The sequence below is a fragment of the Lacerta agilis genome, chromosome 1 (assembly GCF_009819535.1).
Source record: "Lacerta agilis isolate rLacAgi1 chromosome 1, rLacAgi1.pri, whole genome shotgun sequence".
Taxonomy (NCBI): Eukaryota; Metazoa; Chordata; class Lepidosauria; order Squamata; family Lacertidae; genus Lacerta; species Lacerta agilis.
Genome location: NC_046312.1, coordinates 111,649,426 through 111,666,284, shown reverse-complemented (window position 1 = coordinate 111,666,284; position 16,859 = coordinate 111,649,426). Strand labels below are relative to the sequence as shown.

Below are 16,859 nucleotides of genomic sequence, written 5' to 3'. Positions count from 1 at the left end.
TATTTGGCACAAACCATATTTCATTGATTATAATTTCCAATGTTCGTAACTCACTTGTTGGATCTTCAATTGCCAGGATGTCAGTCGGTTCGCTGGGGTGACCACAGCCGGCTTCATTTTCAGCACGGACCTGGAACTGCACCTCTGTACCTTCTATGACATCCGTTACTCTGAAGTTGCAGTCAGGGCCTGATGTTCTGCCAGCTTTCACCCAGCGTGTGCCAAGCTTCTCTTTCTTTTCAATAACGTATCTGTGTGAAGAAGAGATGTTTATAAGGTGCATGAATCCATACAATTCAATCAAGTAGAAAGGTTTAATTAAGAACGAATCGTTCATTTAGATTTGAAACATTACCCATCTAATAGATAATAAATGTGTATAATGAACACAATAAACTTTGGAACCTTTAAAAATAAATTTTCTCTATTAATCATCTCTCCCTGCCCCAGATTTTATACTCTTTCCCAATATATTCTGTCTGTCTGTCTGTCTGTCTGTCTGTCTGTCTGTCTGTATCTTTCTTTCTTTCTTTCTTTCTTTCTTTCTTTCTTTCTTTCTTTCTTTCTTTCTTTCTAAAAATGTATATGCTGCTTGACTATAAACTGAACCTCTAAGAGGTTTACAAAAAATAAATATAAAAACAATTTTATCTTTTACCGTAGAATTGGTCTGCCACCATCATTCTTAGGGGGCTCCCATTTTAGGTCAACATGTCTCTTCGTCACTTCGACTGGTGTAAGTGCATATGGTGCTCCAGGGGTAGCTAAATTAAATAATATTGATAATTAGGAATTAAGAAATTTAAAAACGATGACATAGTTTGTTGAAGCTGAATTCTGTGTGTGTGCACTTGAAAACTTACTGAAGGTGTCTTTTGCAAGAACGGAGTCTTCAATTTCACAGTAGTCACTCTGCCCCACTGCATTTTCTGCAGCCACACGGAATACATACAGAGAGCCTTCTGTTAGTGGTGTCACTGTATATTTGGTGTCCTTAACTGTAGTATCAACCGTCTGCCAGCCTTTCCGCCGTACGTCTCTCTTTTCAACAATGTAATTTGTAATAGGAGAACCTCCGTCTCGTTCTGGTACCGTCCATTTAAGGTCTGCAGTGTTTTTAGTGATATTAATGACCTCAAGCCATCGAGGTGGTGAAGGAGGATCTGTAACAATATTAAAGCAAAATAGTTATTATTAATTTGAATATGTTCTAATGTTTCCATTGCACCCTTAACACAAACCATAGTTCTAATGAATTAGTGATGATGAATTAATTGATGTATCATCTTTTACATGTGTAACCCATCAATTTACAATCACATCACAAAAGCAGCTAAAAACAGAATACCTGAAGCAGCGTCTCCACCCCCATTGTTCAGGCTGGACACTGCGGTCCAGTGCTGAGGGCCTTCTGGTGGTTCCCTCACTGCGAAAAGTGAGGTTACAGGGAACCAGGCAGAGGGCCTTCTCAGTAGTGGCACCCGCCCTGTGGAATGCCCTCCCATCAGATGTCAAGGAAATAAACAACTATCTGACTTTTAGAAGACATCTGAAGGCAGCCCTGTTTTGGGAGGTTTTTTAAAAAAATGTTTGATGTTTTATTGTGTTTTTAATATTCTGTTGGGAGCCGCCCAGAGTGGCTGGGGAGGCCTGGTCAGATGGACAGGGTATAAGTAATACATAGTTGTTGTTGTTGTTGTTGTTGTTGTTATATAAAAACAATACAAAGAATAACTGAGGATGAAACGAAAATATATTCAATTGTCTTTTGCAAGTACAGACAGTTGCATCCCCACTGGAAGCCCCACTCTGAGTTACTGTGGAGCAGGCTTCTAATACTTTTGGGACTTGAAGGAGAAGCTCTCCTGCAGAATGAAATGACCAACTTACTCAGTCTCTCCTTGCATAGCACGGGATCGCTGGGCTCACTAGGCTCACTCTCTCCAGCTTTGTTCACAGCTCTGACTCGGAAGGAATATTCTTGTTTCTCCATAAGCCCTTTGAGGAAGTGTTCTGTTGTGGGGATTCCTTCAGCCACTCTCACCCACTCGTCTGTGCCAGTCTTTAACAATTCAACTACATACGATTCAATCTTGGCACCGCCGTCGTGTTCTGGCTTCGTCCAGTTCAGGAAACATGAGGTCTTGGCAACGTCTTTCACAGTTGGCTTGCCGGGTGGCCATGGGGGATCTAGACATGAGTTGATAACTTGGATTAGAAAACCCAGCATTTTGACTTTGAGTAAGTTATAAAATTCATCTAAGAAAAATGCTTTCATACCAATAGGATCCTTCACTAAGACTGGTTCTGTTGCTCTGCTTGGCTTTCCTGGCCCAGCAAGATTCTCTGCCACGACACGGAACTTGTACTTCTTATGGAACGTGAGACCTTTAACCCTAATAGTAATGATGATAATGCTCCGAATGTAAAATTTGTAATACTTATTACTAGTCAATGCTATAATTAAATACTGTGCATCATCACAAGTGGACATCGTGCATAAAAAATCAATACCTTTGAACTGCTCAGAGCAAATATATACTATCACCCCAAACCAGAGACTCCCTGTGTATATGGAGGAAGGACTTTCCTATTATTGTATCACTAGAAAGCCTCAGACACTGGTCAGATGTAATATAATCTGCATTTCTGTACTATTCATTAGTAGATGATATATACTGGTATTACTTAAAATTCTAAGGATGAATAATGCTTGGGTGTAAGAAATATCCCTAGTTTGTATTAGAAATGCATATTACAGTCATACCTTGGATCCCAAATGCCTTGGTACGTGGATGTTTTGGCTCCCGAATGCCGCAAACGTGGAACTGAGTGTTCCGGTTTGAGAACGTTTTTTGGAACCCAAACATCTGACAGGGCTTCCGCGGCTCCTGATTGGCTGCAGGAGCTTCCTGAAGCCAATCAGAAGCTGCACTTGGATTTCCGAACGTTTTGGAAGTTGAACGGACTTCCGGAACGGGTTCCACTCAACTTCCAAGGTACGACTGCACTGGGAGTTCAAAAACCAGAAGACTATATTCATCTCTAAGAAGTTCTGATATCAGCACTAATCTTATGAGCAGCTGTAGTGATGTAGAATCATATCAGAAGTCACAATCCCACTACTGTTTCCATAGCAGAAATTGGTGCTACTGATAACGCACACCATCGTACAGTTGTCCTATTCAATGGTTCCTATGTGACACTGCTGGATGGCTATGAACATGATTTAGGAAAGGATATTTTCAATAGCTATTGTAGACCCAAAGTATGGACAGCAATACAATTATTTGATGCTATTACAGAGCACCAGTTAATATTTTATTCTAATGTATGACAAGGAGTCAAGATCAAGAGTATATAAAAGTCAACTGTTTACCAAAAAACAAATAGCAATCTTCTCAGTTATCTAGTTATATATATATATTTTTAAATGAAACATATAATGATCTTACTTGGATGTTGTATCTTTAACTGGTATTTTATTGCAACGGACCCATTTATCTTGATCAGGGTCCAACCGTTCAACCCAATAACCAGTGATAGGGCTGCCACCATCTTCATCTGGTTCTACCCAAGTCAATGTTACAGAATCTTTAGTGATCTCAACAGGCTGAACTCGTGTAGGAGGACCTGGCGGATCTGTACAAAGAAGTAGAAAGGGGAACACTGACATACTTGCAACTCCTTTTGTGCACCTGCAGCAATAAATGCCATTTCATCAAATAAAACAGTTGCCATGTAGAGGCTGCTTGAAACTGTCTCTTTGTGGCGGCTGCCTGCTCCACATGACAAGCAGTTTATGTGTACCAGCTTGCCATGAATACTGACCCTTACCCACAGGCTTATCTCCATATCACCAATGATAGTGTGGAGACAAACAACATTATGGTGGGGAATGACCCACATGGAGAAGTGGTAACCTATCAATGACACGCCATGTGGAGCAGCTACCACATTATAGTTTCTAGCAGACTCCCTTGGCAGCCATCTTGTGACAAGCAGCCCTTTCTGTCAAGCGAATAGACTTACCAAATGGATATTTAGCAACGATAGGAACAGACTGGGCTGGCTCTCCAACTCCGTACATGTTTTCTGCGCTGACTCTGAAAATGTACTCCTTAAGTGGTGTTAGGTTTGTTACTTTGAAGTTTGTCTCTTTGATAGTGGATGATAGTTTGTGCCACACTTCACTGTCTGCAGCTCTTTGTTCCAGAACGTAGTTTGTGATTCTGGAGCCGCCATCATCTCTAGGAGGATTCCAAGTCAAAGCACAAGATACGTTTGTAATGTCGGAGATATCAAACGCAGCTGGTGGGCCAGGCTTATCTGTGGAAGCATAGCAATAGTTTGAACCTCTTCTATTCAAATATTTCGTTAGGAAAACACTGAAAGTTATTTCTATGGAAACAAAACATACCTAGGACATTAACTTCAACTGTAGCTGTTGCCCGGCCACTGGCATTTACGGCTTCAATAATATAGGTGCCGCTGTCACTTCTCTTGCTCTCTGTTATTATGACCGTGGAATGGTTAGGTTTGGATTCAATGGTTATTCTATTATCAGGTCTCAGGGTGTGTTCAGCTTTTGTCCAGCTAATCCGTGGCTCAGGTTTTCCATTTATCCTTGCCGGCAGCTCTATCTTAGTTCCAGCTTTGACAGTGATTCCAGCAAGCAGTTTCACATCTAGGAAAATCTCAGGGGCCTCTGATTTGAGAGAAAAATAAACATATTGTTAAAAAAAAAGAATACGCAACTGCGCATTTTATAAACACAGAAGAGTCAACAGCAGAATGAGCGTTCCCCACATAAAATGGGGTGTGCATGTTGCGAGGTCGCGAGGAGACCCATTGGATCACAGTGGCAGCTCCTGGTAGTTGGTCTGGCTTACCTTCCCCAGGTTGGGATACCTGTGGACTCCACCTACTCTAGCAGCCGCCCAATCCCAGCTGGGGAGGTGTTGCCAAGGGGATTGGCCAGGTAGAAGGAGGGATTATGCAGTACACACAATAGAGATTGAGTCATACCTGGGAAGCGACCTTTTAGATTCAGAGCTTCCCCACCCTCCACTCCCTCAATTGACGTTTACTTTGCAGGTTTAACCACCTTTTTCCACAGCCACACAGGCACGCAGGCGCTGCTATGACAAGGTCGCTGTTAAAGGGCCGGAAAGGAATTTCCCTGCATTGGCAGGTTTTGCCTTTCCCGTAGCAATTCGTCACAACTTTGGCGGTTGCAGGCCTTGGGCGGAATCCTTTAGTCATTTACAGGATTGGGGGGGCGTGGGGCGGTGCCCCCAATCCCCCATTGTGGCGGCGATAACAGGGTTCCCGTTAAAGGGGTCTCAGGGGGAGGCATTGACCAAACGCCCAGGGTCGTCACTGCCCTCCCCTTCCAGCGGCAGCGAACATAGGGGGGTGGGCTATCTGCTTGAACATATGTTCTCCAGACTAGCCCACTTCCCAATCATGCTGGATAACCCTGAAGTTACCCAGAACCTCGGCTGGGGGGCTGGGAAGGATAAACGCCCAATGCCTGAGCCAAGGTCTTCCTACATCTGAAATATTAATAAAGTTGTGGCCAATTTAATCCCATAGAACGTTGTCATGAGTCGTTATTTCCCTCAGGGGCTGCCCCGGGGTCCGGGGGGACTTCGCCTGGCCGTGCAAACACATTCACCGGTGTTTTCAAGAGTATAGATTAAGTATGAGTGGGAAATCAAAAATTACCCATTGCATCCACAGCCTGGATTTCATCTGTTGGCTTGCTTGGTTTACTTGCTCCTTGCCTGTTCAGAGCCTTCACGCGATAAGCATACCATTCTCCTTCCTTAAGTTTTGTCACTTCCATTCTGTTAATTAGAAAACGAGTTCAGCGTACTGCGTGCTTAAACGTAACCATCCAATTTTGGGGAAAAAACAAAAACACAAAAACATTTATTCATACTGCAAGCTCTTACTTTGTCTCAATGACCGGCTCGCCACAGGGCTCCCATTTGTCAGTGCCACGCTGGCATTTTTCAACCAGATAGCCTTTGATACGCGAACCGCCATCATACTTAGGTGGGTCCCATGTGAGGAAAATGGACTTAGATGTTGGATCCCTCCATTTCACATTCTCTGGTGGATCAGGCACCGCTGCAAGGAGTGGGGGGAGGAAAGAACATGTATAATTGTCTTGTATATAGTGTGTGCCTTATATAGTGTGCCTTCTTTTTTAATTCTTTACTGTCTTTGGGGTGCTCTTCTCACACTGGTCTGTACCCTGCACAACAGGAAAGACCCATTTGTTTGTGCAAGGTGGCCCCCTGATTTCTGTCAATTGAGGGTTCATTAATACTAGGTAGCAGTTCTTCAGGGGATACAGAGGGTTGCAGTGCAGAAGAGGGGATGGAATTTTTGCATAAACATAGTTCCATTTATGCATCTTTGGATCCAAGTCTCAGCTTTTCTAATACTACAGGTAAGTCATACCAAACCCTTATCGGTTCAAACTCTGCTCCTTTGCTTTCTTTCAATACATATGTTGCTTAGCACAAGTTACTATGTAAAATGCAGATATGCAAAATCAATAGGAATAGTTAATTAAGAAAACTCACTAGCAGGTGCTGACATGTTAACAGGCTCATCAATGTAAGCAGGCTCTCCTGGTCCACATTTGTTACATGCTGAGACCCTGAACAAATATTCTTTTCCTTGAACCAAATCTGGTACAGTGAACTCTTGGTCAAGGACGTTGTCGATCACCTAAAAGCAAGAGAGATTCCAAGTAATTACATAACTTTTTTTCCTCCATAGCAAGCACCAGAATATTTCATACATGTGTATCAGCAATACATATTAGAAATATAGGTGTTTAGGTTTTTTTAAAAAAGAAACTGCGTACCTTGACCCATGTTTTGCGGCTCACTTCACGCTTTTCAACAAGATAGCCAGTCACTGGGCTTCCTCCATCATCTTCAGGTGGTTCCCAATTTAATTGGACGGAGTTCCTAGTTATCTCTCCAATTAGTAGTTCTCTTGGTGCACTTGGGCGAGCTAAAAATAAATATCCATCATATTATAAACCATATATATATATTACCACTTATTCTTTCTTTGATGGAAGACTTTGGCTGTTTGGTTACACCTACTAGATTTTAATTCATGCTTCTGTTGTTTTTTTTTAAAGAAAGAAAGAAAGATTAAGGCCACAACTTACTTCTGAGTAAGCATTCTTAGGACAGACTGCTAACTGTTAATAGCTAAGTTTATGACCCCCTTGTATTATAGGATTTCATAACAAAATGGTAAATACAAGTTGCCAATCTAGGCTCTCTTGGGAGGAAAGGCAGCACATAAATTTAATGAATAAACATGCTGCTGTTGTTTAGTATTATTCAGGGGTGCCAACTTGAATAAAATATTGGGGAGGCCCCGATAAGCCCCGCCCCACACAATCGATCACATGACATGGCACACACATGTGCCCATCAACTTTGGGAAGGCCTGTACCTCTCAGATTTTTTTGGGGGGGGGCAAAGGGACCTTGGCCCCTAGGAGTTGGCTCCTATGGTACTATTCATAACAAATTTGGCTTGTTGAAACTTTTGGATTTTACACACATGGTTATTTATAAAAACAGGCTATATACAATTCTTCAGAATATATACTGGATTGCTCACCAATGACATTAACATTGATTTCTCCTGATACAGATGACACAGGGTTTTCTAATTTCAAGGTATAGATGCCTTTGTCTGGCCGTTCACTTGGGGTAATAACAAGCTCTGCAAAGGCAGCAGACGTGTCAATTTTCACCCGGTCACCCTGTTCTAAAACTTTGTCGCCGACAGACCATGTGGCAGTTGGGACTGGATAGCCAGTAATAGGAACACGTATCTTGACAGGGTCTGGGACAATAACCTCCAGTCCATCTTTAAATCCACTTAAGTCCATTGTAGGTCCAGCTGAAATACAAACACAAATTATGCCGATTAAAGTTACAAACTTTATTTTTTTCTCCACAACACCATTAAAGGGCAATTGCCTTTGGAATCTGTTCACATGAAAAGCATTATTATAGATGCCTTCACATGGCGTTCTATCTATTGAGAACACATCATAAAACTGTTTCATAATCTGATGAAATTAGCAATATAGAAAGACGATATATAAGTTTCTCCTTTTTAAAGACACCTAAATGTTCAATTTAATACTGTACATTTTTTTAAAAAAAATCTGACTTGTTTAGCAATGCAGCCTTAGGAAAAATTGTAAATGTAGAGCAGTGCTACCTAGTGAATGTTAAGGGTTTCCCTCCATTTTAGTATATCTTAGACAAGGCCTAGAGTCCCTGTGGCCCTCTAGATGTTGTTTGACTACAACTCTAATAATAATAACTCTAATAATAGTTCATTTGGCCATACTGGCTGGAACTGATTGGGGTACAACAACATCAAGAGGGCCATATGGTCTCCACTCCTGTTTTAGACTGTTACTGCTGATGTAACATATGAGAGCAATATTGTTTTTATGAACAAGCATTAATAGTCTCAGATGAACACAACCTTTCCTTTCAAGATGTTGACTATGGCAAGAAACTAGAATTCAACTTACTATGAGGATCATCAGCAGTCAGTGGTCCAATAGCTTCAGCAGGATCTGACACACCAGCAGCATTTTCTGCAGATACTCTATAATAATACCTGGCTAGAGGTTTCAACCCAGTTACCTATGAAGACAGAGGAAAATGTCATAATTAATAATCACTATTTTTTATTTTTTTAAAGAAAACCTTAATAAGCATTTTACTTCAGAAAGAAATATGCTACCTTATAATTAAGACTAGGCACAAGTTTTGCGTTGCAACGGATCCAGTTGTCTGTGTCCTCTTCGCGCCTTTCAATAATGTAGCCCAGTACTGGGCTGCCTCCATCTTTCAAGGGAGGTTCCCATGTAAGTTTCACAGATGACATAGTTTGGTCAGAATGATCGAGGTTAATGGGAGGACTTGGTTTTTCTGCAAAACACAATGATTTGCACAATATAACGGATGGCCAGAATCAGAAGAACTATGCAACTAGACCCATAAGTCTAGAAGGGTTACTCTTGAGTTCCTCAAACAACCGTATCCTAGGCCCATGACAAACTGCTATCTTGAAACTAGCAGGAATGTCCAAAGTACATGTGATGTGACATAGGGACATGTTGTGTATAGAAACAATAGGCATTAGCGCAGGGGTCAGCAAACTTTTTCAGCAGCGGGCTGGTCCACTGTCCCTCAGACCTTGGGGGGGGGGGCGGACTATATTTTGAGAAAAAAATAATGAATTCATATGCCCCACAAATAACCCAGAGATGCATTTTAGATAAAAGCACACATTCTACTCATCTAAAAACACGCTGATTCCCGGACCGTCCACGGGCCGGATTTAGAAGGTGATTGGGCCGGATCTGGCCCCCGGGCCTTAGTTTGCCTACCCATGCATTAGCGCATATGTGCAAGCCTTAGAGTATGCCAAAGGTAGCTTGCTAGATTCTTGTCATAGTCTTCTACTAAATAGATTACAGTATTATTTCCACAGATCCTTCCTCATTGAACATCAACGGTGGTCCTTGTTTTAGAGCTTACGTGGAGCTTCTATTATTTTCATTTTCTGACACTGCTAATTTCTCAAAACAACATATATATTGGTTTCTATGAAATTGAATAATAAACACTGGACTTTTGTTTGAGATATACCAACTGATTCACCTCAAGCCTTTCCTGCTTTCATATTTTATAAGCAAATGATATTATATCTATCTAGAAATATTTTCTTATCGCCTGCATACTAACCAATTGGATCCATAATCTTCACCGCATGTGTAGAAGCACTAGGTTTGCCAATTCCAACCTGGTTTTGAGCTCTGACTCTGAAAAAGTATTCTTTGTTTTCCACCACATCAGTTAAGGTTCCAGCTAAGTCATGTGCTCCTGTGGTCATGGCTGGCTCCCACTTGATTGAAGCTCTGTCACGTAATTCAATGATATAGCCCGTAATCGGAGAGCCTCCATCATAATCTGGGGGCTCCCAAGTAAGAGATGCACCAAATCTGTTCACATCAACAACTTGTACATTGAGAGGAGGTCCTGGGACATCTGCAAGTTCATAAGAGATTATTTTTTAAAAAAGTTCTTTTCCTGTTCAACAGAACTTCAACGAATTATAGTCTCCAAATAACAAATCTTACCAAATCTGCTCTTGGCTTCCACAGGTTTGTCTGTTTCAACTGGCTCGCCGGTGCCCACTCTGTTTTTCGCACTCACGCGGAAGAGATACTCCACGCCTCCCCTTTGAAGGCCAGTCACTGTGTATTCACAACTGTCGGCACGATCCGTTGCCAATATCCAGGTCTTTCGTTTGACATCACGCCTTTCAACAACATACCCAGTGATTTTACTACCACCATCACTTTCTGGTTCCTCCCAGGCAAGGCTAACTTCACCATCAAATGTCTCAGTTACTTCCAGGTTTCTAACTGGGCCAGGGACATCTGGGAATAAAGCGAAAGCATGTTTACTTAAAAGAATTTGGGATTTGCTCCGAGTTTCATAAAACAACAACAACTTAGTGAGGCTCGTGGATGCAGTTTACTTCTACTTATTTCTTATTTCTCTCATCATTATATACTAATGCTTTCATTTTCAACATCAGAAAAAAGCAACAACCCTTGGTCATAGGACAGAGTACAGGAAATGATGAGCTTACCAATAACTTGAACGTTGATGTGTGCTTCAGCTTGGCCGTGCTTATTTTTAAGGATGATTTTGTAACTCCCTCTGTCAGTCGTCTTTGCTTCGTGAATTCTGAAAGTGGTACTCTCAGGTGTTGTATCAACAGTAAGAGTGGGCAAGGCTTCTTCTCCCTTAAGCCACTCAGCTTCTGCTCGTGGGTAGGCATCATATGGAACCATCATAGTCAATGGCTGTCCAACATCTACCACAAGGTTCTGATCAGCTATCTTTATTCTTGGAGCAGCTAGTAAAAACAAACAAACAATGAAATACGTTACAGAAAATCCGAAACAGAAAAAAAAACAGCACAGTGTGCTGTTTTGTGATTTTTAAGCAACTTTTGTGCAAAGGGAGAACCAAAATTATAACCATTAGTAATGTTGCACACACACCATCTTCTACCATTCTTGTCAATGGGGGCACTATTGGTGCCTCCAACATACACAGATAATTAATCTGTGCTGGGTAAATATCATTCTGACTTCTAAATACACAGAAGCTACATTCCGAAGCTGCATAATAAAAACTACAGAAACATTTTGCTTGTAGGATCTCAGTGACAGAGCTTTTTTTTATTAACACTAAAGCTGTGTTAATCTCTGAAATTAACACCCAGAAAAAGTATTTAAAATGTCGCATTACTCATATAAATATTATTTTATTGTTAAAAAATTTCAGAGGCTTACCTGCCAGTTCTAGCTTAGCTCGAGCTTCTTTATCTTTGGCAATAAATCTATATTCTCCTTGATCGCGAGGCCTAATCTCACAGACTTGCAGCCTATGGACCTTTCCTTCACTCATCATTTGGTGTTTATCTCCCTGGACTATAATCATGTTATTTCTCAACCATTTGACTTCCACCTTATCTTTATTCAGTTCAGCAAAGAAAAGGACGTCAGAGCCAGGGGCTTCGTAAATATCTTGCGGTGGCCGGATAATCTCCACAGGAATTTCTGGTCAAAATAAGAACAAAATTTAGATTGTGTTGACATACTTTCTTTCTTTTTTTTTTTACAAAAAATATTGAAAGGTGAAAGATAAATAGAAATTGTAAACATACCCTCCACAAAAAGTCTTGCTCTGGATCTCCTGTCATCCACACCGCAGGAATACTCGCATTCATCCTCTGGCCTGCAGTCTTTTATGATTAACCTGTGTAAATTTCCATCCTTTTCAAACTGATACCTTTATTGCGGACAGAAGAAAAGGATTATGTGTTAAATTCAGAGGCAAGAATCCATACAGCAACCATAGTATACCACCAACCCGTTAAAAGCACCTGCACCTACTTTTTGCCCTCTTTGATTTCTCGTCCGTTTCTGTACCACTTCACCATTGCTTTCTCTTTGGAAAGCTGGCAACTGAAGACTGCATCATCAAATTCAGTGACTGTCTGGTCCTGCAAGTGCTCAATGAAATCTGCAGGTGCCTCCGTGATAATAAGCTCTGCAGCCGACTTGTCTTGGCCAGCAGTAACAACGTACTCCCCTTCATCTATAAATCCACAGTTTTTAATGATAAGTGAATGCTTGTATTTATCCACTTTGTACAAAATGCGGCGGTCAAAGGTGACTTCTTCGCCATTCTTTGTCCACTGGAGGGTTACGTTGAGGCGGTTAACCTTACACCAGAACGTGACAGACTTCTTCTCCATGGTTTCGATGTCTTGAAGAGGCTCAATAATTCTGAGGTCTTCCTCTGTTTAAAGAGGGAGGTGGTTTGAAAAGTGTTGTTAATTTACATTCTCATCCAAACAGTAATCTGACAAGAGTGAAAGCCTGTGCAACTTAGAATAGGAAAACACCAGGGCTCCCCCCCCCCGCCAGAACTCAGTTCCAACACCTCTCTCTCTCTCTCTCTCTCTCTCTCTCTCTCTCTCTCTCTCTCTCTAAAATAATTTTTATTTGATTTTACAGATATAGAATTATAACAATACCAATTACATATCCATATTTAGAAATTTCTCTGAATCTCTGGACTTCCCACCATCCCTTCCATGGGTCCTATTGTTATTCTTTTCAACTGCATGTTATTTTTTAGCCCATATTTTATATCTCCATTTTATCCATAATATTTGCTACCTTACAAGTGTTATTGCAATCCTGCTAATGTTTTCATCTGCTTACAGTGGTCTCCTAAATAAATTATAATTTTCCCCCCATTCTTTATTGAAGTTTTGGTCTTCTTGGTTCCTGAGCTTTCTGGTCAGTTTTGCCATTTTGGCATTGCCCAATAGCTTAGTTTGCTATTCCTCTTTGGAATGGCACACCTCTCAAGTGGGCACCATTGCCATTATAAGAGAACAAGGGAGGCATTCATGGAAACTCTTTTTCTAGAATAATAGTGGTGGGAAAACACTTACCAAGCACAGTCAAAGTAGCAGAGCTCTTTACTTGTTCTCCTCTCTTGTTTGCCAGGACTATGTTGTAGGTTGCTTGGTCATTCAAATGGGCGTCTCTAATTCTTAGAGTGTAAACTAAATCCTTATGGACCATGATGTATTTTGCACTGTCAAATATTGCTTCTTCATCTTTGTACCACTTCGCCTTGGCACCTTCTGTATTAACCTCACAGTTAAACACAAGCTCTTCTCCCTCTCTTACTTGTTGGTCCTTCAGTGGAATGACAATCCTGAGTTTTTCTGCAATTTGAATTTGCATATTATTATTATTATTATTATTATTATTATTAGAATTACATCCTCACAAAGGAAATAAAAGCATGCCCACAAATGTATGAGAAAGCCCCATAAAGCTTACCAATCACTGTCAAGCGGGCTGTTGCTTTGGCTGCACCGACCATGACAGAATAACTTCCATCGTCATCCAGGACAGAGTCTTTAATGACCAGGACTCTCTTTTTGCCGTCAGAAATTATGTCATACTTTTCATTGGCTTCAAGAACAGTATCATCCCTTATCCACTGTACATCAAAGGCTTCTTTGGATACTGAGCAGACAAATTCTGCTTTTTCTCCTTCAAGTACTTCAACGTTCTGTGGCCTGGTTATAAATTCTGCTGCAAGTTCTGAAAAAGACGTTGGGCATATTGTTTTTAATTTTTGATATGGGGATAAGTAGATCAACCCCCCCCCCCAATCTAATTGGTTACTGAAAATATTTTCAGTCAGCAAAAGATGTCTCAGACTGACTTGACATGGCTGTGTCCTAGCATAGATGACACAACCATGCATATGTGGTCAATAAGAAGTGCGTCAAAAACCCTACTCAGCTGCACACATGTCACTAGGGCTGGGTGATATGTGGTTTTCAACATCGTGATGTATCACCAGCTAAATACCACAATATGTTGATATATTGCAATGTCTGAAATGAGGGAGGAGTAAATAAGAGGAAGAAGGAGCTGAAATGCATTGTCCAGCCCTACAACTGAGCAAGCTGCCATTCTGCTCCAGCTCACGCTGGAGGGGTGGATGTGAGGTGATCTTCCTTAAACTGCTCAGCTGAGGTGCACATGCACACACAAACACACGGGAGGGAGGGAGGGAGGGAGGGAGGGAGGGAGGGAGGAAGGAAGGAAGGAAGGAAGGAAGGAAGGAAGGAAAAAAGGAAAGAGCACCTGTTCATTTAACTCAAGGAGACACAGACGCACCAGCTGACTTTCTGGTTTTTCCAATACAGTTGTACCTTGGTTTTCGAACAGCTTAGTTCTAAAATGTTTTGGCTTCTGAACGCTGCAAACCCGGAAGTGAGTGTTCCGGTTTGCAAACTATTTTTGGAAGTTGAACATCCAACGGGGCTTCCATGGCCAATCAGAAGCCATGCTTTGGTTTCCAAACGTTTTGGATGTTGAACGGGCTTCCAGAACGGATTCCATTTGACTTCCAAGGTATGACTGTATTGTGAATTTTTGCATAGCACACACACACAAGTTGTGATATAGTGCTGGGTCATTTACAGTGGTACCTCTGGTTATGTACTTAATTTGTTCCAGAGGTCCGTTCTTAACCTGAAACTGTTCTTAACCTGAAGCACCACTTTAGCTAATGGGGCCTCCTGCTGCTGCTGCGCCGCCAGAGCACAATTTCTGTTCTTATCCTGAAGCAAAGTTCTTAACTTGAAGCGTTATTTCTGGGTTAGCGGAGTATGTAACCTGAAGCATATGTAACCTGAGGTATCACAGTATTTTGAAATGGTTATCACGATGTGGTCTAGAAACCGGTTTGGGGTGATATATCAATATACCGCCCAGCCCTACATGTCACCTGGCAACACCTGTGAAAAATTCCAAAGTAGTTTTCTTACCATGAACTTTCAGCTTGCCAGTTGTCTGACTGCTAGGAAGCTTGCAGCTGTATGCTCCTGCATCATCAAGACTAGCATTATGGATGACCAAAATTCTCTTCCGGCCATCAGCGATCTGTTCATATCTACCGCCTTCAGGCAACTCCTTATCGCCTTTGAACCAGGTTACTTCTGCATCGGGCTTGGAAACTTCACAAATCAATTTGACAGTGTCTGTTTCACTTGCTTCCACATTGGGAAGTTTTTTGGTAAAGACAGCTTCCTCTTCTGTAAAAGAAAAAGAAAAAGAAGAACAATAATTGTATTTGATCATAATAGCGATCAAGCCATTGCTCTTTCACGTAAATGCAACAAACTTTACTTACCTATCACTGTCAGCATGCCAGAGGTTCTGGCTCCTTTTGCTTCACATGCGTATTCTGCTTCATCATCAAGCAGACATTTGTTGATAACAAGTATTCTCTGGGCACCTTTAGCAATGATGTCAAACTTCTTGCCTTTTCTGATTTCAACACCATCCCTAAACCACCGTGCCTATATTTAAAATAGTGATAAAAAGCAAGTTGAACAGAAAGCAGAAAAGAGATACTGCAATATCAACTGAAGCAGTAACTGAGAAATTGAAGTATATAATTACTGATTGTATTAGATTAAAGCATGCCTGGATTATATTTTAAGCTAAATCATAAACCAATATTCCACAGTGAATTTAGATAGACTCCCCATGAACATGTCAAATGGTGCACATTTTATTGCAATTATTTTTAATCTAAGCCCAGAAATCAGCTGTAAGCATGAGAGTATTGGGTCCATTGTTTGTTCCAATTCAGCCGTTTGGAAGTTGCACATGTGGCGATGAATGAGAAAATTGACAACTGTGCTATTCACCTATTGGAAAGGGCATAGTATGTGGCTCTATAACCAAAGTAAAATGTGTAGACAGAATCTACATTCAGATAGGTGTATTTTATTTTCATTGGCAGCACTGGTTTTTTGTTATTAAGGTTCTGGAAGTTTGCTTACCCCCTTTTAGGGGGGCAGTGGCTTTGTGGAATGACCAGCACCTCCCCCCCCCCCCACACCTGCCGACGATGCAGGACTGGGTGTGGCGGGCTGATCCCAGCCGGAGTGAGAGCTTTGGCTCATGACCAAGACTTGAAATCTTGCTCCGTGTCAGCCTGCTGAATTGGCCAATGGCAGGCTGGTATGGAGGGTTGGGCTTCCTGGGGGTAGGTGTGAGGGAACAATCAGGCCATGAGAATCCTTAAGGACTCATGCCTCAGATCCATATTTCCATGTTGTGGCAGCACTAGGAAAGCTGCTCAGGTGCCGATCTGATCCTTGAAAAGCAAAGAGGGAGGGCCAATGGGTGGCAAGGGTGCTCAGGGGGTCTGCGAGCACCTAAGGAAGTCTTCAGGGGTGAAAAAGATGAAGCTGCTCAGGCAGCACGCTGGCAACTGGAGATCTATAGTAAGGAGCTAGTGAAGGCGGGACTGAATGATGCAGACAACCTAGATCATCTTTTGGTTTGAGCTAATTGGTAGATGCAATTTCCACCTTCTAAATGCTTGGCGCTTGCCCTAGTGACTAGAAAAATAGAAAATGTTTCCTGGTGGCTACAATAAATGCTGTGAGATTCTGTGCAAAAGCTATTGAAAAGGGCAAATATTAAGAGACACAAACATTACAGACCTGAACATTTGGTCGGGAAATTTCACATTCAAACCGAGCAACTTCTTTTTCTTTAACTTCAATATCTGTAAGGGGCTTTGTGAACTCAACATGAGGTGCTATAAGAAAAACAAAATTATTTCCAGTTTGAAAACAATCCCCTTT

The 16,859-nt window shown here is 41.5% G+C and overlaps 1 protein-coding gene across 1 annotated transcript in view; it reads right to left on the bottom strand.

Moving 5' to 3' along the window:
* TTN (titin) overlaps positions 1-16,859 on the bottom strand; it is a 286,732-nt gene that overhangs the window by 86,330 nt on the left and 183,543 nt on the right. Inside the window, 26 exon segments of the mRNA XM_033167307.1 lie at positions 55-251; positions 659-764; positions 864-1,163; positions 1,891-2,190; positions 2,281-2,396; positions 3,456-3,642; positions 4,033-4,329; positions 4,421-4,708; positions 5,731-5,852; positions 5,961-6,138; positions 6,600-6,747; positions 6,887-7,038; positions 7,665-7,949; positions 8,599-8,713; positions 8,814-9,001; positions 9,821-10,123; positions 10,216-10,518; positions 10,734-11,003; positions 11,446-11,712; positions 11,820-11,944; positions 12,049-12,457; positions 13,122-13,400; positions 13,519-13,785; positions 15,024-15,290; positions 15,389-15,557; positions 16,716-16,813. Coding sequence (XP_033023198.1) covers positions 55-251; positions 659-764; positions 864-1,163; positions 1,891-2,190; positions 2,281-2,396; positions 3,456-3,642; positions 4,033-4,329; positions 4,421-4,708; positions 5,731-5,852; positions 5,961-6,138; positions 6,600-6,747; positions 6,887-7,038; positions 7,665-7,949; positions 8,599-8,713; positions 8,814-9,001; positions 9,821-10,123; positions 10,216-10,518; positions 10,734-11,003; positions 11,446-11,712; positions 11,820-11,944; positions 12,049-12,457; positions 13,122-13,400; positions 13,519-13,785; positions 15,024-15,290; positions 15,389-15,557; positions 16,716-16,813 — 5,736 coding nt within the window.